At 40.3% G+C, this 24741-nt stretch overlaps 1 protein-coding gene across 1 annotated transcript in view; it reads left to right on the top strand.

The window, feature by feature from the left end:
* The window catches only part of COL28A1 (collagen type XXVIII alpha 1 chain), a 193856-nt gene that overhangs the window by 65921 nt on the left and 103194 nt on the right, over positions 1 to 24741 (top strand). Inside the window, exons 13-17 of the mRNA XM_008063194.1 lie at positions 173 to 241; positions 3224 to 3292; positions 8321 to 8389; positions 12151 to 12219; positions 14071 to 14139. Coding sequence (XP_008061385.1) covers positions 173 to 241; positions 3224 to 3292; positions 8321 to 8389; positions 12151 to 12219; positions 14071 to 14139 — 345 coding nt within the window. The remainder of the gene's footprint in view (positions 1 to 172; positions 242 to 3223; positions 3293 to 8320; positions 8390 to 12150; positions 12220 to 14070; positions 14140 to 24741) is intronic.

Raw genomic sequence — 24741 nt, 5'->3', positions numbered from 1 at the left:
GTGAACTGAAATATAACCATTCTCTTTCTTTCTGCCACTTCCCTTCTCTCCTCTCTCCTCCCCCCTCCTTTCTCCCCTCCCCCCTCCTCTCCTCTTCCCTTCTTTCTTTCCTCCCCACTTCTCTCTCTCTCCTCCTCTCCTCCTGCTCCTCCTGTCCTCCTGTCCTAACTAGGGTCCCCGTGGTCCCGAAGGAGCACCAGGAGAGAGGGGCTTACCAGGAGAAGGATTTCCAGGACCAAAGGTGACAATACCTTCTGTACTAGGAAAAAGTGCTTTGTCTTGCATGGTCATGAATTACAAATTAAAAAAAAAAATGTATCCTAGTCAATTATTAGAAGTCAAGTATTTTTTTGATCATCTTCATTCTATAAAATGAAAGCATATTTACATTTCCTCTTAACATGAAAGTACAGTGAATTTGCAATTATAAATAATTGACTGACTTCGTGTAATTATTACACGTGAAATTAGAAAAATCTCTTGAAGTAGTTTGTTGCCATTAAAGCCACTGTGATAAATAGCATCTTCGTGTCCAGAAATTAAGTCACTGAGTATATTTGCTCTCAGCTTTTTTTTTTTTTGTGGAACACAGATAAGAAACCAATCAATCTGTTAGAGTATTGCCATCAGTATAATAAGAAAGGAAATTTTACCACAAGGAGCAAAATATTATGAAAGACCCACCTTTCCCTGGCAATTGAGAACTTACATTTTCCTACTGCTTCCACATGTAATTCTTGGAACTCAAGTTGTTCTGTGCCTGGGATTGGCAGACAGCAAGTATTTTAGACTTTGCGAGCCATATGGTATCTCTTGCAGCTGCTAATGCTGTTGTTGTAGCTTGAAAGCAGCCACAACAATGTATAAATGAATGAGTGTGCCTGGTCCAACAAAAGTGTGTTTATAGAAGCCAGGCGGTGAGCTAGATTTGGCCAATGGGCTGCAGTTTGCTGGCCATTGATCTAGGCAGTTTACCCATAATCTTTGGCATATTTGCCAAAGGTCACTTAGGAAATGACTTTTCAAAATACCTTGGACAGCATCAACAAAATTTCAGAATAAGTAAAGATACATTTTGGAGTTCTCCTTCCATTATTTTCAAAGTCTTTCTCCTAAACACACACGTATGCACACATATGCACTACCCAGAAAACCACATGCTGCTAAATGTCTAAGACAGTCATTCCATCAGGTCACTAAAATCTGACCTTCTCAGATCTTACGCTCTAAAAGTATATGTCTTTCTTAGCCTCTCCCACCATGATCGATATTCAGTTACCTTTGAGAAACCTGTATCTCAACTTGATGGAAAGCAATTAGCTAAAGCAAATAATTGCTACTAAGTTGTGGGTGACTGCTGAGTTGAATTTTAAAAGAGGCCCTTATTCACTAATACATTTTAATTAGTCATAATAATGAAAATAATATGTTGGATAAAGAGGTATTACTAATGTTCTTGACTAACCCAAATACTGCTGCCAAAGACAGAGATCAGCGATTTGGCACTATATCACAGAAAGTTCATAATTCATCATTTTTAGAAATTTTTTTGGCACATAGTACATTTCTATTTATATGTAGTCCAGATAATTTGGAAAGTTCAAGTAGTCAATATTATTTCTATGTATAATCTGTGTATTTTTTTCTTTTTAAATTTTATTTTAAAGATGTGGGGTACAGTTCAGGATTAGGTACACATGTGGTCATCGTACAGGTAAAGTTTGAGCCTCCATTTGGCCCCACTTTGCCTGGTTTGAGATTGAGTATCCTATAATTTGTGTTTTTTTAAAGATTAAAATGAGAAATGAATATGAGAAGCACTAAGAAGGCTATTTCAGGACGTGTCCTAGTGACAGGTTCAACATACTTTTATGTTATATGATATAAAGTGTGATATAATGATACACTCTGTATGTGAGTCCCAAGGGCACTGCATTAAACTCTGTCTAATCAAAGAAAAAACATATCATGTTCTGTGCTGTTTTAGGGTCAAGTATATGTGATTATACTCTGTGGTAATGATCAGAAGAACCCATTTGTCAGGATCCTTCAGTCCCGAACCAGTCAGATGAATGGTTATGTTCTGTATGTGCTACTTGAGGCTTATTTGCAAATATTCTTGACTTTGCTTTTGGTTCTAATAAATTCACTAAATGGTGCCATTTCTGATTAACTACAGGTTTATTTTTCATACAAATGCATGAAGTTTATGACTTCATTGACATATTAAGACCAGTCATTCACATTGGTCACATGACCAGAGAGACAGATCCTAGAAGATTTCCCGTGAATTCTTTTAAACTTAAATTCTGGCATCCAGTGACCTTTACCACCAGCAAAACAGCTTTGAATCCAGACCTTATAAAAAAAAAAACAGTTGGGAACACATTGACTTGACCCTGTTACAGAAGTACATATCTATCCTTACCCTCTCACTCAAAACAATAACCTTAAATGAGGTTAATATAAGGGAATCCATTTAAGAAAACTAGTGTTGATGATGTCAATGAATGTTTATAAATTTGGATGCAAAGCATTTAATAGATAATCAAATCCTAGCAAGTATGAGTTCACATGTATGAGAAAGTTACCTTGGGCGATGGATCCAGTCTCAGCAATATTACGGAAAAGAAGGCTCGATTCAGCTAGCTGTGCCATGTGATTGGCTAGGTACTCCATTCCAAATACTTCTGTTTAGGTTGGGAATTGAGCTCTTTTCCACCTTTAGAGATGTTACCTATGTGTTCTGCTCAGATAGACTCCTTCTTGCTTAGGTGTTATGACTAAGTTTTTTGCAAGTTGCAAATCTTAAAGTCCATTAAAATTACCCATTTGTAATGTACAGTGAATTTGAAGGATTGATTTAAGACATTCATAGTAATTATAATGTAAACTCTTTTAAAATCCCAATTTGTAGCCAGGCTCGGTGGCTCAACCTGTAATTCCGCGCCTTTGGGAGGCTGAGGTGAGTGGATTGCCTGAGCCCGCGGGTTCGAGATCCGCCTGGGCAGCGAGACCTTATCTCTACAATAAATTAAAAAATCAGCCAGGCGTGGTAGCACATGCCTGTAATTCCGGCTACTCGGAAGGCTGAGGCGGAAGGATCGCCAGAGCCCAGCAGGTCGAGGCTGTGGTGGCCAAGAGCACCAACAGTGAGACTCCAACTCAAAAAAACAAAAATCCCAATTTGTTGTGCATTGATCTCCCTCTTATGTACTTTCAGGGTGAAAAAGGTTCTGACGGACCAATTGGCCCACAAGGATTACAAGGCCTGTCTATCAAAGGTGACAAGGTATTGTACACAGGGTATACAATAGAAACAATGCCAAGAAAATTATTTGTCATTGTTTTTTATATATGTACATTTTGAACTGTATACATGAGAACCACACCACACAGGTATCCAGTTAAATATATCTAGTCTATGCAAGGCATATTATTATTTAGGATGACATGAGCTGACAAATCCCATTATTTATATTTTTAGTAATATTTCACTTATTTGGGTTCTGATATCCAAAGTAGCTTTGAATCTAGACATATCAAAAGACACCTCTTCTTAGTAAAGAAAATACTTGTTAAAAGCAGATTGACTTGACCTCATTATAGATGTGCCTGTCCACCCTTGGGCTCTCACTAAAAAACATTGCCTTAAAATGGGGGTTAAAATAAGGGAACTCATTCAAGAAAACTAGTGTTGATGCCCTCTGGCAAGGACCAATAGGAATCCACCTACATTGAACAAAGGCTATTGACTCACCCCAGGGAGGAGACCACACACTGTGGCGAACTACCGTGAATCAAGAAGGGGTAAAAGATGAGCTGTTTTGTAGGATCTGAGCTTCTGTTAGGTGCTTTGAGGAGTGTCAAGAAAGCAGGGGTTGGCTCTGGATTGAATGTTCTCAGGAGGTGGGGATAATTTTAAGTTTCAGTATTTTAAGGAGTTTCATCTAGATGTCCTTCACTTCAGCCAGTAAAGGGGGACATTGATGATCATGTGGGTTTATGCAGTGCTTGTTATCTTGGTATGTGCTCAGACATGGTTATGGAGTGGTCTCGCCCCGTCTTGGGCCATCACAGTTATGGAGCCGCCTCGTCTGATGTTGGCCTCAGTCGGCCTGCCAGCATCAGGTCAGCTCCGGGCTGTCAGCAGTTGCTTTTATTTCCCACTAGTTATTTGTTTTCTGTACAATAGATGCAGATTATGCCACATTAAAGATGGGAATGAGGCTAGCAGTAGAAGCTGCTGGAGGCTGATAAGGCCCTGAACAGCAGTGGAAGGGAAACCACCAGAGGGGGAGGGGATGTAAGAACTGTGTGAAAAGCAGAGACCTCATTTCAACCTGGAGTCATGGTTTGTCCACCTGTAAGCATTTCATTACTGTATTTTATATTATATTAGAATAGCAACTGATATTCATGATTAACTCAGGTATTGAGTTTCAACCCTGAATGGTTTATTTACCAGCAGTTGTCTTTCTGGCTGGCTGTATTTAAATAGCAGAGATGTTGGCAAATAGTGAGTTTTATACCTTTTAGATGTAACATAATTCTTGGTTCAAGTCATTCAGCTCTGTTGTTACTGTGACTCCAAAATGCTTCTAAAAATATGTAAGATGCTTTTTCTTCCTTTGAGCTGTGAGAACAGCAGAGCTATTGTTTGATGAGTTAAGTAGATTAACGTTTTGGTAGATTAACGCTTTCAGGTATGATATGGCACTTTTGTTTTCATATGTGGAGCTTATGCAAAGAAATCACTTTGAAATATCAGGTTGCTGTCACATAGCAAAGCTTTTTATCTGATGTTCCTTTACCAAATTAATGCTGTCTCCCTCTCCCTTCCCTTTTTCTTCCTTTCTGTGATTCAAGTGATAGGATAAGCATTCCTGATAAGGGCTCTCAGATATGTACAACGTACAAAACAAAACAGTTGTTATGACATGGATATTTAAATATCGGTAACACGGCCCAGAAGGGCTCTCTCATGTGTTTAATGAATATTTGCAGAATAGTGGTTATGAGTTGGGCTCTGGAGTCGGGGAGTGGTCTTGCATCTCACCTCTACCATGAGCAGTTGTGGGTCCTGGGGTGAGTTCCTTATGCCCATCTAGAACATGGGGATGCCCCCTTCAGAGGGTTGCTGTGAAGATTCTGTGAGATGAAGCATGAAAAGCGTTTAGCACAGTGACCACTGCATAGCAAGGAATCGAGTTCGGACCCACCATAATCCAGCTCCGACTCTGAGTCACTTCCCTTCCATATTTATCTAGACCAAGGATTGATCCAAAGTGAAATCTAAGAATATTCTAGGGTATGTCCTAGTGTCAGTTCCATGTCCTTTCATATGATATTAAGTTGGATCTAAGGATACTTTTTGTTCATAAAACATATTTACTTAGTGTAGACCTTGGCAAGCTGTGGGGCTGGCTGCCTGTGTTGTAAATCGAATGTCGCCGGAATGCAGGCACACCTGTGTTACTGGTTACTGTCACACTGCCAAAGCAGCACTGATCAGATATGAAAGAGACCATGCCATGGCCCTCAAGCCAAAAATATATGCTAGCCAACTACTTAAGAACAGTGTCATGACCATGATGTAGTCTAAACACAATTGCCATTAACATCAGCATCTTCCCCTGTCACTCAATCCAGTGGTTAGCTTTCGGTCACCAACTCCCTTGACCGCGTGGTAGCATTTGACAGGAGGTCCCTCACCATCCTGAAACACCCTCTTATCTTGGTCTCTCTGGCAGTTCCTTCTCAGTCTTCATTGCTGCAGTCTCTTCAGCTCTCCTCTGGTCTCTAGGGATTAGAGTGCTTAAAGGGCACATCCTCAGACAGCCCTTTAAAAAAAAAAGAAAGAAAAAAATATTTTTGGCAAGTTGACTCAATCATTGTTTAAAATATCATCCATATGCTCAGGGCTCTCAAATGTATGTCCCAGCCCTTACCCCCTTACTTGATATTTCCATTTGAATGGCCATTTCAGGCATCTCACATACAACTTGTTCAAAACAGAGTTCCCGATATCATCCCCATCCCCCAAGCTTGCTTCTTTCTCAGGCATCTCCTCTTCAGTAAATAACAACTGTATTCTTCCAAGAACCTCAGGGGCATCCTGCAGTCTTCTCAGTTGCAGCAAATCCTGTCAGTTCGGGCCAGCTGTGGTAGCTCGTGACTGTAATCCCAGGACTTTGGGAGGCTGAGGCGGGAGGATTGCTTGAAGCTTGTGGAGTTCAAGATCAGCTTGGTCAACATAGCAATACTTTGTCTCAACAAAAAATTAAAAAATTAGCCAAACATGATGGTGTGCAGGTGTCGTCCCAGCCACTTGGGAGGCTGAGGTGGGAGGATTGCCTGAGTTCAGGAGGTCAAGGCTGTGGTGAGTCAGGATCCTGCCACTGCACTCCAACCTGGGCTACAGAGTAAGACCCAGACTCAAACAAAAAAAATCTTGTTGGCTCTGCTTTCAAAACACATCCAGGTTCTGAGTACTCCTGATCACATCTGTCTACACACACCCATCTCCCATCCTCTCTCAGGCAGACCTCCCTTCTGTCTGTTTACAATCTGGTCCGCACCCCATCATCTCTCAGGTAGTCCTCCCTTCTGTCTGTTCTCAGCACACTTTCCAGGTTAAACCTTAAAAACCAAGTCAGATCCTTCCTGTCTCCTCTCAAAACCCTCCAGTGACTTCTCATCTCACTCAGAGAAAAACCAAAATCCTCAAAGGCTTCGAAGGCCCTGCTGATCCTTCTGCCCGACCCTGTTGCCATACTTCTTGGACTCGATCACCTACCATATCCCTCATGGTCATGGTTCTGCCCTCACTGTCTCCTCACTATTTCTGGAATGTGCTGGACACTGTCCTCACCCTGGCTGTTTGCTCTGCTGGCATGCTTTTCCTCCAGCTTCCACCTGGCACAGTTCTTCACATCAGTGAGGCCATCCCTGGCCATCTTGTCAACATGAGGATCCCTGATTAATTGTCCTCCTTAGCATTTGGCATGTCCCACATGCTATTTATTTTTTGGATCTGTCTTATTGTCTTGTTGTCCCTACTAAAATGTGGGCTCTTTTGAGGACAGAGATGTTCAGATGTCTTGGCCACTGCAGTTTTCCCAGTGCTTGGATCACTTCCTGGCCCCGAAAGGCATCAGCCAACATCTGTATCAAGACACAGTGTGAATGAACAATCTTTTTCTTTTTGCTAATAACTCTCATTTTATTTTCTCAATTTCATGGAAGGAAAATCCGGGGCTCTTTCATGTTGTTGCATTTATCTTAGATAATTTTTTAATTTTCAAAATGCATTATTTTTGCCATTTTTATTTATTTTTTATTTTTTAAATTTTTTTATTTTTTTTTGAGTTGGAGTCTCACTCTGTCGCCCAGACTGGAGTGCAGTGGCCGCTCCCAGCCACCGCAGCCTCGACCTGCTGGGCTCCGGCGATCCTTCCACCTCAGCCTTCCCAGTAGCCGGAATTACGGGCATGCGCTACCATGCCCGGCTGATTTTTTGATTTATTGTAGAGATGAGGTCTCGCTGCCCAGGCGGGTCTCGAGCCCACGGGCTCAGGCAATCCACTCACCTCAGCCTCCCAAAGGCGCGGGATTACAGGCTGAGCCACCGAGCCCGGCTCGCCATTTTTATTTTTGATTCAGAGATTCATATGCCTGTTTGTTCCATGGACCTATTGAGTGGTGGTGGGGACTGGGTCTCAGAAGGCCCCTTCCCCACAAAGTGAACATTGTGCCAAGTAGGCAATTTCTGAACCCTAACTGCCCTCCTGACCTCTCCCTTACTGCTGTCCCCAGTGTCTACCATTTCCATGTTTGTGGCCATTTAGCTCTCACATATGCATGAGAACACAAAATGCATTTTTAATAAGATTTGGAGGGAAAAATTATTTAGAAAATGTTAAAAATAGTTTTCTTCAATGTATCTCTTAAATCTCAGTTTTCTTATACTATATGCATTTTATACTTTTAAATATTTCTGTTACAGTCCTTACAGGATGTGTTTGTGTCATGATAATAAACTATTCAGGATTTTTCAGTTGGGAGAAAAATGGTTAATAAGTATAAACTGAAGCAAATGCTCATTGCTTAGACTAAATAGCAAAAATATATTTTATGATTTTGGCAAATTTGAACTATAAACTGCTTAAAAGGAATAAGATGGAGTTGTATAATGTTCCATGTTGAACTTTCTTATAGTGGTAAAGATAGATTTTAGTCTAACCTAATTCTAGATTAGCAAAGAATTAAGAAAAGGATTTTATTTTATTGTTATGCTTCTGATTTATTTTCTATACAGGGGGATTTGGGACCTGTGGGACCCCAAGGACCAATGGGCATGCCCGGAATTGGGAGTCAAGGGGAACAGGTAACTCAGCTTTCTTCCTCTCCCTTTGGAATAGAACATTCTGATTCAATCTTGGTCTTTATTCAAGACCATCCCTACAGCTATCTGTGAATATACTTGACAGTCAAATTGCCATGGAGTCCAAGTTCAGAAGAGATTGCAGGGAAAGATAAAATGGTTTCATGAGAAGATTTTATTTTTCAGAACTTCCAAAAACTTTAAAAAACAAATTGTGTCTTTTTTGATGCTGTGACTTTTAACATTAAAACCTAACTAACATGTTCAGAATTTGGGGGTAATATTTTATATTTTTAGCTCCCCCTGGAAGCAATCATTTGCCTGTTGGTATGCATATTTTTTTCTCCTTGAAGCTTTGGAAGTGGCTAAGTCCCACCCTCTCCCAATGAAATAGGGTAGTGTTTCCCACCCTCTAGCCACATACCAATCTAAAACAAGAATTAAACTTAAAACTAGGGCCAGAGTCAGCAGTAATGCCTTAAGTTAAGGGGCCCCCTTCTTGAATAGAAGCACACCACAGATAGGGTTTATAAATGACACCTGGCCCATCTTGGTCAGAAGAAAAGCAATATCTCTGAGTATGTCCCTATATTCCTGGCTGAAACCATTTCCAAAATCTTCAGATAACTTTTGGAAAAGTTGGGCAATTGTGTTAAGTCTAAAAAATACGAAGATAGTATAACAGTACTGTCTACTGTTGCTTACCATATGTGTTTACCTACATGGTCTCATTTAATCAGAGTGACTAACAAATCCAGGGTTATGTTGAATATCTTCCTCCTTAAAAAGTGGCAAGTCCATTTACTTAAAATTTGTGATTAAGGTTTGAGTTATTCTATTGCCTAGAAGATGAATAATGCTTTCTTTAACTAGGGTAGTGGGAGCAGGGAAGAATTTAAAAAATGAGATAATTCTAAGCGTTAGGTTAAAATATATCCCGGTGGGGCCTCTAAAATGTTAAGTCAGGATGGACAGGGGGTGTGTGCGATCTGGTGCCCAGTGATAGACGCCAAGAATTGTACAAAAGTTAGATTAGAAAATATAGTTTATTTTAGAAAGTAAATTAGAGAGGGAGGGAGAGGGAGAGAGAGAGAGAGAAGATTCGCCTCCCCAAAGTAGGGGAGGGGTTCAAAACTAAAAAAACGTGGTGGCCATAGCTCAAAGAACACATGGCCGGACCATAGCTTAGCAGAACAATGGCGGCTGCTATTTGAAGATGAATGTCTTTTAACATTCCCTTTAATGGAGGCAGGTTGTTAAGGTAATCGGAGGGCAAGTAAGCACAGGTACTGACCTCAGGTGATGGACAGCAGGAAGATGGGTGGGTTAGTCACAATTATTGCCATGTTGACGGGCTTGTAAAGCAATTAGCAGTAGCTACCTCTGAGTAACTTGTTCTGTCCTTGTCAGTGATTAGAGGGTAAGTTAAAGTGAACTGCTAGAAAAACATGACACAGCTAAGCAATGTTAAAATGGCTGCTCCATGGCTATATAGACTCCATGTTATGCCCTTTCACTAAGTCTTATCATTGGGATTAATTTTGCGTTTATTTCTAACCATCCACTTATTTATTATCATCATTACATTTTTTTGTTGTTGTTAGCCCAGGCAACAGCAAAGGTGGATATGACTTTTTTCCATCTCCTTACCCTTGGCAGGAGTCTAAGATATTAGGAGGATTAAGGTGCAGAAGCAGTCAAGATAAATCTGTAAATAAATATTTAAATAATAATTATGAGCTGGATTCTTTAATTCTTGAAGACCATGAGCTGCCTCTGCCACTGGGCATTCTTAAGCATTGTAGCTTGTCTGCTGGTTTCAGTAGGGCTTGTGCTCTGATCCCAGAAGTGCCTGGTGGTGTTCCTTGGCCCCTGGTCTGGTGGCATTCCTGGGCTGAGTTATCACTCCAGGGTTAACCAGGAGGTTCCAAGGCAGCTCCATCCAGGTGCCCTGTGAGTTCCGGAGCTCACACCTGGGTTTCCTGTTGCCTGGGATGCTGGTCCTTGATGGTGGTGGTGGTTGTTCTACTTCAAAAACAAAATCTGACTTCTTTCATTTTCTCACCCATGTTTCTATTTTGTTGTTGTTTTTGTTGTTTTGCTGTTTTCGAGTCAAGTCTCACTGTGTCCTCCAGGCTGGAGTGCGGTGGCACGCTCATGGCCACCATCTTCTCGACCTGATGGGCTCAGGTGATCCTTCTTCCTCAGTCTCCCAAGAAGTTGGAACTATAGGCATGCCCCACCATTTTTGATTTTTCTGTAGAGATGAGGGCTGGCCAAGTTGCCCAAGCTGATCTTGAACCCCTGGGCTCAGGCAGGTAGTCCTCTTGCCTCTGTCTCCCAAAGTGCTGGGGTTGCAGGTGGGAGTCACCATGCCTGACTTTTCTACTTTTTCAATAGGAAAAAAATTTTTTTTGAGCAAGACATGTTCTTAGAGAGTTGATCCCTATTGAACGGGATAGTAAATGGAATGTACTATGTGTAAACTGCTCTGAACAATAAAATAATTTATTTGCTCTTTAAAGACAAATAACGTAAATTCGACTTAAATTTAACCTCCATTTATGCCGTTATTCAGTACTCCTCTTATCCTTACTTTAACATCTGTTCAATTCTTCTTATATTGAATCAACCTACTTCTTTTATTAAAATGACTTTTCCAGACTGGGGAGGGTAATTTATGCCTGTAATCCCAGCATTTTGGGAGACCAGCCTGGGCAACATAGCCAGTCCTTGTCTCTAAAAAATAAAAAAAAGTCACCAGGCATGGTGACACCTGTAGTCCCAGCTACTCAGGAGGCTGAGGTGGGAGGATTGCTTCAGCCCAGGAGGTTGAGGCTGCGGTGAGCCATAATTGTGCCACTACACTCCAGCCTGGGTAACAGAGTGAGATCTGAACTCAAAAAAATTTCCCCTCATCTATTTCCAGCAACATGTTTACAATGTCTCTCAAATGACCTGTAGATTTTCATTAAATGTTTGGAGCCTCCATCACCTCCACTCTTTTACAAAATAAAGTGAACTCTAAATAACATAGTTCACAATGTGCATGCCCCTTTTTGTACTCACGTGTGAATGAGGGAGCCAAGGGTTTGAGTATTTTCCGCCTGGGCGTCTGCTGACTATGACTTCTTAGCTCCTAGGTCACACCTTCAGTTTAACATCATGAGGCCTGTTAATGGGTGCAATGAGGGTGTAGGTTTGCCTGCATGTGACAGAACTGTGAAATGGGTTCACAAGATGGAATTTTATTTCTCTTTTGGAAGACTTCCAGATAGTGTGGTGACCCTGTCCTTCAGTACCATCAGGGGCTCAGCCCTCACCATTCTTGTTAGTCTGCCATCCGAGGGTGCTTTCCGGGGTCCACATGGTCCTGGGTGGCCGCCATGTCTTCATTTGGCAGAGGGATGGGAAGGCATACCTCCTCCTTCAGCATGACCCAGAGACTGCTCACACCCCTCCATCATATCCCACTGGGCAGATTGTAGCCCACGTGGCCACAACTGTCAGCAATAGGGACTGAGAGATGTGGTTTTATTCTAGGTGGCCATGTGGGTCAGCTACAATTTCTCTCCCCATGGAAGAAGGACAAACACATATGATGGTTCAACCAACAGCCGCTGTCCCCATTCAACAAATGCTTATTAGTATGAGTGACCTATTATGGTGTGAGCTAAACTGTCTCTTTAGAGGATTTAAAACTACCCTTATCCAAATGTCTTCTTAACTTCACTAACATGATTTTTTAAAATTTAATTTTAAAGGGAATCCAAGGTCCTGTTGGTCCACCTGGTCCCCAAGGCCCCCCAGGACAAGGCTCACCTGGTTCTAAGGTAACCCTCTATCCGAGAGCAGCTTTTAATGTCTACAGTCTAGCTGCTGTGTTCTGGTGAATGTCATTGCATTTGAAAGACGAAAAGCCGGGCTCGGTGGCTCAGCCTGTAATCCCGTGCCTTTGGGAGGCTGAGGTGAGTGGATTGCCAGAGCCCGCGGGTTCGAGACCCGCCTGGGCAGCGAGACCTCATCTCTACAATAAATCAAAAAATCAGCCGGGCGTGGTAGCGCATGCCTGTAATTCCGGCTACTCGGAAGGCTGAGGCGGAAGGTTCGCTGGAGCCCAGGAGGCGAGGCTGCGGTGGCCGGGAGCGGCCACTGCACTCCAGTCTGGGCGACCGAGTGAGACTCCAACTCAAAAAAAAAGAAAGACAGAAGATAGGATGAACTCCCAAATCTGAGATCTCTACTTAATGTAAAATGTTACTGATATTCCCAACAATTTAGAAAATGTAATTTTTTTATTCCTTAAGAGACTTACTTGCACAAGCTTCCTTTATTGTTTTCTTTGTTACTTTTACTTGTGAGACCCTCCAGTGTCTCAAGCTGCAATGTCAGGAGAGGTTCCCAGCGATGATGGTGACGTCCCCCAGGGTTAGCTAACTCTCGTCTTCACCACCACTCGCACAGTTGGCTCAACCCCAGTGAAAGAGATGGAGTCCGAAATGGCTTAACAAATATAGTCTTTCTATGGATTTAGGAACCAAATTATTTTCGACATTGGAGCTATTATTTATCCCTTGTGAAGAATCTTGACATTCATTATTAGCTAGCAACCCTTACTCTGCTTCTAGGTGTCACTAGCCATTGTTAAGTCAGATCCTCCTCTGAGGTCACTCACCCCAGAGCATGCTCCCCAGAGTTGTCCCTGCTAGAAGCAGCTCCATGGAAGCCCGGGACCTCTTAGAGAGTTTTGGCTTGGGGTTCTGTCCTTGATTGCTCGGGTTGTGTTCTCAGGTTATGCTGTTGTCTTGGTCAGCAGCCACCTTTTGGAAGACCTGTGGCTCCTCATGTGACGGTTCCAGTTGTTCTGGAATGTCACTGCCTATCTTTTCCAGGTGCCCTCTGCTGAGGCTCCTTAAAATCGATTTTGAATTTGCAACATAACCTGTATTTTATGTCCAACCGTATATACATATATCCAACCATGTATAAACATATGGATATATTCCAGCAGACCCTGAGCGTTTATCATAATCTATAAGAAAGAAATTGGCAGTTACCAGAAACTGCCAGGGGTGGGTGAGGGGAGGACAGACACACACACACACACACACACACACACACACACATTAATAAGGGTACCTGATCTCAAACTAGGCAAAATGGGGACCAAAGGGAGGCCCAAACTTTACCTGTATGATGACCACTTGTATACCTAATCCTGAGTTGTACCCCCCATCTTTAAAATAAAATACATTTAAAAATATATGGATATATTCCAAATACAGGGAGTGCCCCCCAAATAATGTACACATGTAAGTATGACAGTCGCTAAAAAGGCATTAATCAAATGAACGCTAGTGTCACTGTGCGCCAGGCAGGACAAAGAAAATGACAGAAGCATGGTTGAGGGAATGTCATACTATACATGGACACCATAATTCAATTCTATTTCAAAAAGTAATATGTAGATAACATCTCTTAAGATATGTATATGTTTTTTTGGACTACCCCCCATATATATTTGGTAAAAATCTATCCACCTGAAGGGACTTCAAGCACGGTATCTATAGATTGAGACCACGAAACTGCTTTGCTTTATTGATATAGACAACTTTTAGGAGAGCAAAGGCAGGAATGTATTATTCTTATTTTGCTGCTGTTTTCAAGCACTCTTTCCTCAACAGGGAGAAGCAGGCCAAGTAGGACCTACGGGCCCCCGGGGACCGGTGGGCATCGGAGTGCAAGGCCCAAAGGTGAGTGAACTGTGCTGCTCAGAGTGTTGCGACCATTCATGAAATATGATGTCAGGTTTTGTTTACATCCCAATGCAGTATAGATCCTGTGTGTCATCTAACTATAGATAGCTTGTTTTTTTAAATACTTAAAATTGGCTGTTACTACTACTACTACAAAAGTTGTAATTACATGCTTGCCTTCCATCATATTTCCATGACAGTACTGGTCTAAAACATACACTCCATGGGGGCAAACACCTTCTTTATCCTGTTTATCATCCAGTTCCAAGTTTTGGGGATATACTCAGTAAATACAGCTGGATGAATGAATACTTAGCAACCCTTCGCAGTTTCTTTCTTTCTTTTTTTTTTTTTTGAGTTGGAGTCTCACTCTGTCACCCAGACTGGAGTGCAGTGGCCGCTCCTGGCCACCACAGCCTCGACCTGCTGGGCTCCAGCGATCCTGCCGCCTCAGCCTTCCAAGTAGCCTGAATTACAGGCATGCACTACCACGCCCGGCTAATTTTTTAAATTTTTTAAATTTATTGTAGAGATGAGGTCTTGCTAAGGTGCCCAGGCAGGTCTCGAACCCGCGGGCTCAGGCAATCCACTCACCTCAGCCTCCCAAAGGCACGGGATTACAGTCTGAGCCACCGAGCCCGGCTCCCTTCACAGTTTCTATCATTCATTCTAAAGTTATGGATGGATTAGTCAGGATCTGGCAGACTATGCTGAACACTAGACTTTACCACTGTTCTGTTGTCTGTTTCTTACAAAAGAATATGTAAAACATAGATCTAAGAACTTACATGTTATATAAATAAACATAAAATTACAAAGGATCAAAAGTATTAATCTAGTAATGATAGCTACCCTTTTTGCATTGTTTCAAAGTACTACACCAGGCATGTCCAAAATGTGACTCCATAAAATCTTTTAACATTGTGAGTTTTTTACCATTTATTTTCTTTGTGACCGCATGCGTCTATGTATATATACTAACCATATTATATAATTCATGTACAGCCCAAGACAATTCCTCTTTACTCGATGCAGCTCTGAGAAGCCAAAAGGTTGGACTCCCCTGTCCAAGTGTGATATATATATGTATACATATATGTAGTCAATTTCAGACAGGCAATATACAATATAGCAAGGCTCAGTTGTTCTACCCAAGTTCAAATCCCAGTTTTGCTCCTTACTGCATGTGTGATCATTTTACTTTAATAAAATGAGATATTTCAAATATATTCACCAGTGTAGCGATAATACAAAGAACCCCTATGTGTTCCATAGCCCAGCTTCAGCAAATGCTAACATGTTGCCATCTTCACTCTAGATTTTGTAAAGAGGCATTACAGACACAGCTGATGACCCCTGCATGCCCTCCCAATCCACAGCCCTCCCTCATAATCATTCTCATAAGTTTGGTGTTTATCATTATTTCAGAGTTTTTATGATTTCCCACACTTTTAAAATTCATAAACCACATATTGCTTTTTTGTGTTCTTGAACTTCACACAATGTATCATTCTGCAATATATTTATAGTCATAATGTTTTGTTTCTGTTGTTTGCCTCTAAATTTATTGTTTTGATTTTTATATTTAGGTCTTTAATTGCTCTATAGTATTCCATTGTATGAAAATATCACATTTTACATTTATTCATTTTGATGATGGATATTTAAATTTCCCCCTCCCTTTTTTTCTTTTACCAGCAATATTGCCATAAACATTGTGTGTTTCCTTTTGTATAAGTCAGAGTACCAGTTTTAGAAGATAGCTAGCTACAGGTGGAATTAAAAGGTATAGAGTGTGCAAATCTTCAATTCTGACACTGCAAAATTCTGTCTGAAATGTGTACACCAGTATACCCTTGTGCCAGCAATAAGTGACAGTGTTCCTTTCTGTACATTCTTGCAAATCTGAAGTGTATACAAATATATCTTATTGTGCTAATTTTTATTCTTTAATAATTATCTGAACAGTTTTTCATGTGCTTTATGAGCCTTCAGCTTTTCTCTTTGGCAAATTCCTGTGAATATCCTTCTTTTGAGGTTCTGTGTTTCTTTCTTATTAATCCACTGGTGTTCCTTGTATATGTGGGTATTAATCTTTTGTTATATGTCTTGCAAATATCTTCTTCCAGGCTGTGGCTTATCTTTTTTACTTTACTTAGAGTATTTTGTAGTGCATAGAAGTTTTAAATTTTGATGTATTTCTATCCCTTTATGATTTATGTTTTTTAAATGTTATTTTAAGACATTTCTTGACCTCAAAGTAATAAAGACATTCTTATATGTATTTTCTAAAAATGTTAGTGTTTTGATTTTTATATTTAGGTCTTTAATCTACATAGAATTTATTTTTGGCAGAGTGAACAGAGGCAGCCAGATGAGGGGAGCTCTGCCTCCCCAGACTACGCCTTGCAGGAAGGGCTATGCTGGACACTGTGGCATCTGCCGAGGGTGGGGAGGTGAACACACCCTTCTAGTGAAAGGCAAATTAGAGTGTGGACTTCCCAGCTAACCCTTCTCCTAAATACCAAGGGAGTCAACTACCTTCACAATAACTTCCAGGGCTTTCTATTGGCTGTTCTCAAATTCCGGCATGCAAGCAATCTTCCAGTCATAGTTTCTCAAAGTTCTGGGAATACAGAACAAATCCAGAACCCAGATCAGGAAAGAATAGGGGACTAAGCAAACATCAGAAGGGAAAGCCTCTCCCACTGACACTGAATAACAGAAATAAAGAGGAAAACAAGAGATATGTCACAAATGAGGAAAAACCAAAGGAAGACCTCTGGCAATTTCAAGTGTACCAAAGACAAAACTCCTGAAAAATCAGACCTTGGTGCCCAAACAATGGAAGTCACCAAAGACTGACCTCAGAATATGACAGGGATTAGAGAATGGATGGAAAGAGCAAATAAGACTCAAGAAAGACAAGATATAACACTGAAAGAACTTGTAACAGAGATTTTGGCAATAAAAAATTTCATCCAGAAAATAAAAAACAAGATGACAAGCATGGAAAGCAGAATTAATCCAGCTGAAGAAAGAATCTCAGAACTTGAAGACCAGAACATGAAATTAACCCGATTTGTAAAAACATAGAAAGAAGACTCAGAAAGAAAGAACAAAGCCTATAAGAGATGTGTGATTATATCAAGAGATTGAACCTATAGGCCTGATTGGTATCCCAGAAGAAGAAAGAGAAATGGAGACCAACTTGGAGCAAGTATTCCAGGAGGTAATCCAAGAAAACTTTCTCCATCTCACCAGAGAGGTGACAAGCCAAGCACAAATGTTACAGAGAACCCCCAACAAGACATCAAAAGAGAAGACCAACCCCTAGACACATAATAATTCACATACACAAAGTAGGCACAAAAGAAAATATCCTAAAGGCAGCAAGAGAGAAAAGTCAGACTATCTACTGGGGAAAAACAATCACAATAGCAGCAGACCTATTGGCAGAAACGCAACAAGCAAGAAGGGACTGGAGCCCTGTATTCAAAATCCTCAAAGATGAACAATTTCAACCAAGAATTTCCTATCCAGTCAAGCTCAACTTCTTCAGTGATGGAGAATTAAAATCCTTTGCAGACATCCAATCCCTAAGAGATTATGCAGTTTCCAGATTAGCTCTAGAGGAGACACTTAAAAAGATATTAAGTACACAAGAAAGAAAAACAAAAAGACCACACACTTCCCAAGAAAACAGCAGAGCACAGAATCAACAGAGAATACAGTGCAACTAGAAACTTGAAAACACACACATATGACAACCCCAAAGTCAAAAGAAAACAAGCAAACACATAAACTTTATAAGAACCTCATAACAGGGAAAATCAATCACATTTCAATAATCAACCTGAATGTGAATGAACTCAATGCACCACTGAAAAGACACAGAATGGCAAACTGGATAAGAAACCATGACCCAATTATTTGCTGCAGCCAGGAGACTCATCTCACTACAAGGAATGCAAATAGAGTCAAAGTTAAAGGATGGAAAACGAGTTTCTAGGCAAATGGATCACAAAAAAAGGCAGGAGTTGCAATCTTAATATCAGAAAAAACAACCTTTAAGCTATCAAAAATTTTAAAAGGTGCAAAAGGACACTACATAATGATAAAAGGTTCAATCCATCATCAAGAAATATCCATCCTAAACATATATACACCCAACACAGGAACATCAGCATTTATAAAGCAACTACTAAGTATACTAAAAATATATATATATATATTGACTCTAACACTATTATAGCAGGGAACTTGAATACCCCACTAATAGCCCTAGATAGATCAATGAGGCAAAAAATTAACAAGGAGATCCAGAACCTAAACTTGACACTCGACCAAATGGAATTAATAAATACCTACAGATTGTTCCACCCAACAGCCGCAGAATATGCATTCTACTCATCACCACATAGAATGTACTCCAAGATCAATCACATCCTTGGCCATAAATCAAGCATATACAAATTCCGTAAGGTTGAAATCTTGCCATGCACATTCTCAGACTACAGTAGAATAAAAATAAATATCAACACCAACAAAATTTCCCCCAAACCCACAAAGACATGGACACTAAGCAGCATGATGCTGGGTCAACACTGAAATTAAAGCAAAAATTAAAAGATTCCTGGAAACAAATGAAAATGAAGAAGTATCTTACCAAAACCTCTGGGATTCCATGAAAACAGTTCTAAGAGGGGAATTTATATCTCTATGAGCACACATCAAGAAAATGGAAAGATCAGAAGTTGAGAGCCTAACAAATCACCTAAGGAGTTGGAAAGTAAAGACCACCAAAACCTCAATTTTAGCAGAAGAATCCAGATCACCAAAACACGCACCCAAATACGGAACATAGAAGACAAAAATATCATAGAAAATATCAACACCACAAAAAGCTGGTTCCTTAAAAGAATTAACAAGATTGATGGACCTCTAGCCAGAATGACCAAGAAAAAGAGAAAAAAAAGCCCAAATAAAAACAATCAGGAATATAAAAGATCAAATCACAACTGACCCCAAAGAAATGCAAAAGATTATCAGAGATTACTATGTACATCTATATGGAAACAAACTTGATAACCTAGATAAAATGGAGGACTTTCTGATATCACACAACCTCCCCAGGTTGAAACAAGAAGACATTGAAACACTAAATAGACCAATAACAGCCCAGGAAATTGACTATGTCACATGAAAACTACCTACAAAAAAAAGCCCTGGACCAGAAGGAGAAACTGATACCAATCCTATTGGTATTCCAGGCAATTGAGAAGGATGGAATTCTCCCCAAATCATTTTACGAAGCTAACATCACACTGATACCCAAACTGGGTAAGGATCCAACAAAAAAAGAGAACTACAGGCCAATATCCCTTATGAACATAGATGCAGAAATCCTCAACAAGATTCTAGCAAATCGGATACAAAAACACACCTCAGCCGGGCTCAGTGGCTCGGCCTATAATCCCGTGCCTTTGGGAGTCTGAGGTGAGTGAATTGCCTGAGCCCGCGGGTTCGAGACCCGCCTGGGCAGGCGAGACCTCATCTCTACAAGAAATCAAAAAATTAGCTGGGCGTGGTAGCGCGCACCTGTAGTTCCAGCTACTTGGAAGGCTGAGGCGGAAGGATCGCCGGAGGCCAGCAGGTCGGGGCTGCGGTGGCCAGGAGCGGCCACTGCACTCCAGTCTGGGTGACAGAGTGAGACTCCAACTCAAAAACAAACATACAAACAAAAAAAACACACCTCAAAAGTCATTCACCATGACCAAGTAGGCTTCATCCCCAGGATACAGGGCTGGTTCAACATTTGCAAGACCATAAATGTAATTAAATACATCAACAGATGTAAAAACAAGAATCACATGATTATATCACTAGATGCAGAAAAAACTTTTGATAAAATCCAGCATCCCTTCTTGATAAAAACCCTCAAACAGCTAGGCATGGAAGGAACATACCTCAAAATAATAAGTGCCATTTACAATAAACCCACAGCTAACATATTGCTAAATGGACAAAAACTTTACTATAAGGCTACAGTAATAAAAACAGCCTGGTATTGGTACAAGAACAGGCATATTGACCAATGGACCAGGATAGAGATTCTGGAAGCAAAGCCTCAATTTCTCAACCAACTCATCTTTGACAAAGCCTCCAACAACAACCACTGGGGAGAGGAGAACCTATTCAATAAATGGTGCTAGGAAAACTCGCTGACCACATGCAGAAGATTGAAACAGGACCCCTACCTATCACCATACACAAAAATTAACTCTAAATGGGTCAAACGTAAAACCTCAAACTATAAGAATCTTAGAAAATGCAGGAGACACCCTTATAAAAATTGGAAGTGGCAACCAATTCCTATTCAGAACCTTAAATGCCCATACCTTAAGAAATAAGATAGACAAGTGGGACCTCATCAAACTAAAGAGCTTTTGCAAAGCAAAAGAAACCATCAAGAGAGAAGGGAGACAGCCCACAGAATGGGAAAAAATATTTGCCAACTGTATAACTGACAAAGGCCTAACATCTAGGATCTACAACAAACTCAAGTGTGCTGAAAGAAAAAAAACAAACAGCCCCATTAAAAAGTGGGCAAAAGACATGAATAGACACTTCTCAAAAAAAAATATATGGGCAGCCAACAGACACATGAAAAAGTTCTCAGCCTCACTCATTATCAGAGAAATGCAAATCAAAACCACATTGATATACCACCTAACCCCAGTAAGAATGACCATCATTGATAAAACAAACAACAACAGATGCTGGCGAGGATGTGGAGAGACAGGAATGCTTCTACACTGCCGGTGGGAATGCAAACTAGTGCAACCTCTTTGGAAGACAGTGTGGTGATTTCTGAAAGAACTAGAAATTTGCCTTCCATATGACCCAGCAATTCCCCTATTGGGCATATACCTGGAGGAATTCAAATAATTCTTCAAAAAAGATACCTGCACACATATGTTTGTTGCAGCTCTATTCACAATAGCAAAAACATGGAACCAACCATGTTGCTCATCAAAGCTGAACTGGATAAAAAAAATGTGGTACATATACACAATGGAATATTATGCAGCCACAGAGATGGACAAATATATGGACTTCACAGCAATGGAATTAGAGTTAATCATACTCAGTGATCTATCACAGAAACAAAGAACAGATTACCATATATTTTCACTCATAAGCGGACCCTGAACAATTATTATAGTACTATAAGAAAGGGATTGACAGTAGTGGGAAACTGTCAGGGGAGGTGGGGTAGGATTGGCAGTTGAGGGAAACTGCTAGGGGAGGAAGGGCCTACTTCATCAATAAGGGTACCTGCATAATTGTTTGTATACCTAATCCTAAATTGTAAAGGATTTTTAATAACCAAAATAAATAAATAAATAAATAAATGATGTAATACAGAAAAAAAAGAATTTATTTTTTTGCATGATTCAATGTAGGGAGTGATTTTTCCCCCATACAGATAGCCAGGTGTCCCAGCATCTGTTATCAGTTGATTTGTCTTTACCACACTGATTTGTAGGACCACCTCTGTCATATATCAGATGTCTTCACTTGTGAGGATCCTGGGTTTTCAATTCTGCTGAGTTTTTCTACTTATAATTCTTCATGCTGTTACCTCCTGTCTTGATTGTGATAGATTTATAATATCTTAAAGGAAAGATACTCTCTTCTTCTTCTTAGTTGTTATTGATTCTAAGATATACACTTTGGGATTGGCTTGTCAAATTCAACAAAACATTCCATCTGGTTTGCGTTGAATCTGCAGATTCAATGGTGAGTCTTTCATACCACTGAATGAAACTCTAATTTTTTAGGACAATGTTTGCCATTTTCTCCATAAGGATCTTGTACTCTTCTAGTTAAACTTATTCCCAGAGACCTTGAAGACATTTTTGTAATGGTGAGTTGCTCTCCTTTTCTACATCTTACAGTTTACTATTCCAGGAACACAGGAAAAGTTCTTGTTTGTTCTGTTTTGATGTGTTGATTTTGTATTCTGTCTTCCTGAGAAATCTGTCAGCATTTCTAATCGTTTGTAGAGTCTCTTTCTTTTTCAGTCCCTATGTACATAATTATATTGTCTGAAAATAAACATCTTCACCTATTCTTTTTTAGTTCTTTCCTTATTTATTTTTATTGTTTTGTACTGCTAGAATTTCCAGCACAATGTTTAAAAGAAGTGACTTCAAAGAAAGTACTTCTGAAATTTCACTCTTAAATGTGACATTTGCTTTAGGGATTTTTGTTTGTTTGCTCGAGTTGGAATCTTACTCTGTTGCCCAGGCTGGAGTACAGTGTCATGATCACAGCTCACCTCACTGCAACTTTGAACTCCTGGGTTCAGGTGATTCTTCCACCTCAGACTCCTGAGTAGCTGGGAATATAGGCATACACTACCATGCCAGCTAATTTTTTGATTTTTTTTTTTGTAGAGATGAGGTGTTGCTATGTTGCCCAGGCTGATCTCAAACTCCTGGGCTCAAGCTCCTCCCACTTTGGCCTCCCAAAGTGCTGGCATTACGGATGTGAACCACTGCATCCAGGCTGCTATAGGTTTTTGATACCCTCTATTAGATTAAGGAAATTCTCTTCTCTTTTAGTTATACCAAATGCTACTTATTATTTATAAATGAGTACTGAATTTGATCAAATTATATATCTGCTGGGATAATTATATTGTTTTTCCCTTTATTTATGATATAGTACAGTTACAGAGTTTTTAAATATTGAACCATTCATGCATTCATGAGATAAACCCAATTCATCATGATGTATACTTTTTCATGGTAATTCAATTGACTACTCTTTTATGCAGCACTTTTTTTTTTGCATCCTTTTTTTTTCACTTTTGAATCAGGTCTCCACTTTGCCACCCATCTGGAGTGAAGTGGCACCATCACGACTTACTACAGCGTCAACTTTCTAGACTCAGGTGATCCTTCCACCTCAGCCTCCTGAGTAGCTGGGATTACAGGTGCACACCATCATGCCTGGCTATTTTTTATTTTTGTAGAGACAAAGTCTCACTATGTTGACCAGGCTAGTCTCAAGTGATCCTCCTGCCTAGGCCTCCCAAAATGCTGGGATTACAGGCGTGAGCCATCATTTTTAGCCAGCGTCCATTTTTGATAGTTATTTATTATGTAATTAACATATTATAAATGCATATGTTTAAATTATACAATTTAATAAGTTTTGACATGTATGCAAGGGAGGACTCCCCTAAAAAAACGGAATTATGTGTTAGCGCATGCCTGTAATTCCAGCTACTTGAAAGGCTGAGGCGGAAGGTTTGCTAGAGCCCAGCAGGCGAGGCTGCGGTGGCCGGGAGCGGCAACTGCACTCCAGTCTGGGCAACAGAGTGAGACTCCAACTCAAAAACAAACAAACAAAAACCAGAATTATTTGTTTTTTGGAAGGTGGACCACTTGTAATAAAGTCTTCCCCCACTAGAAAAGTATTCTAGAAACCCATCAACATCAGTGTTCCAGTTAGTGTTGTGTGAGAGGCTACATTTGTCTTTGGTGAATTTTTTTTTTTTTTTGGCAATTTCTTCAACACATTTGCCCATTTCATGATGGGTGATTTATGAGCTCACTTGACCATATGGAATCTAGTCATAATAACTGTTTTATGTTCTTATCTACTAATTCTTTCACTGGTGTCATTTCTGGACGAGTTTCAATGAATTGATATTTCTCCATACAAAGTGTTGTATTTTCCAGTCATTTTGGATGCCTGATAATTTCTGATTGAATGTTCAACATTGTGAATTTTACCCTTTTGGGTGCTAGGTGTTTTTGTGTTCTTCTAAATATGTTGTGCTTTGTGCTTGGATGTTTTTAAGTTACTTGAAATCAGGTTAAATCTTTTGGGTCTTGCTTTGAACACTTAAGTAGAATTCAAGCAGCATTTAGTCTAGGGTTAAATTTTCCCCACTATGAAGCAAGATCTTTTTAGAACTTGTGGCCTCAGAATTGTGAGATTTTCTTTCTTACCACTGGGAGCAGGCACATTCTTGGCTCACTGTCAGTTCTCTCAAATCCTTTATGTCAGTTTTTTCCCTTGCCTTGGGTAGTTTCTTCACACATGTACTGAGCAGTACTCAGCTGAATACTTGAGAGAGATGCTCACCAGATCTTTATAGTTTTCTCTGTGTTACTCTTTCTGGTAAGATACTCTGTGAACTTTTTTTTTTTTTTAAAGATAGAGTTTTACTATGTAGCCCAAGCTAGTCTTGAATTTCTGGTTTCAAATGATCTTCCCCGCTTGGCCTCCCAAAATGCTGGGATTACAAGTGTGAGCTACCAGAACAGATGTACCTTTTGAACTTTTTATACCTTGGCTTACCCAGATTCCTACATTTGTCTCATTAAACAGATGTCTGAGCCGGTCTCGGTGGCTCAGCCTGTAATCCCGCGCCTTTGGGAGGCTGAGGTGAGTGGATTGCTTGAGCCCGCAGGTTCGAGATCCACCTGGGCAGCAAGACCTCATCTCTACAATAAATCAGAAAATCAGCCGGGCGTGGTAGCACGTGCCTGTAATTCCGGCTACTCGGAAGGCTGA

Source organism: Carlito syrichta, unplaced genomic scaffold (genome assembly GCF_000164805.1).
Source record: "Carlito syrichta isolate Samal-C Ts95f unplaced genomic scaffold, Tarsius_syrichta-2.0.1 Scaffold306634, whole genome shotgun sequence".
NCBI classification, from domain to species: domain Eukaryota; kingdom Metazoa; phylum Chordata; class Mammalia; order Primates; family Tarsiidae; genus Carlito; species Carlito syrichta.
This window is presented reverse-complemented; position numbering and strand designations above follow the sequence as displayed.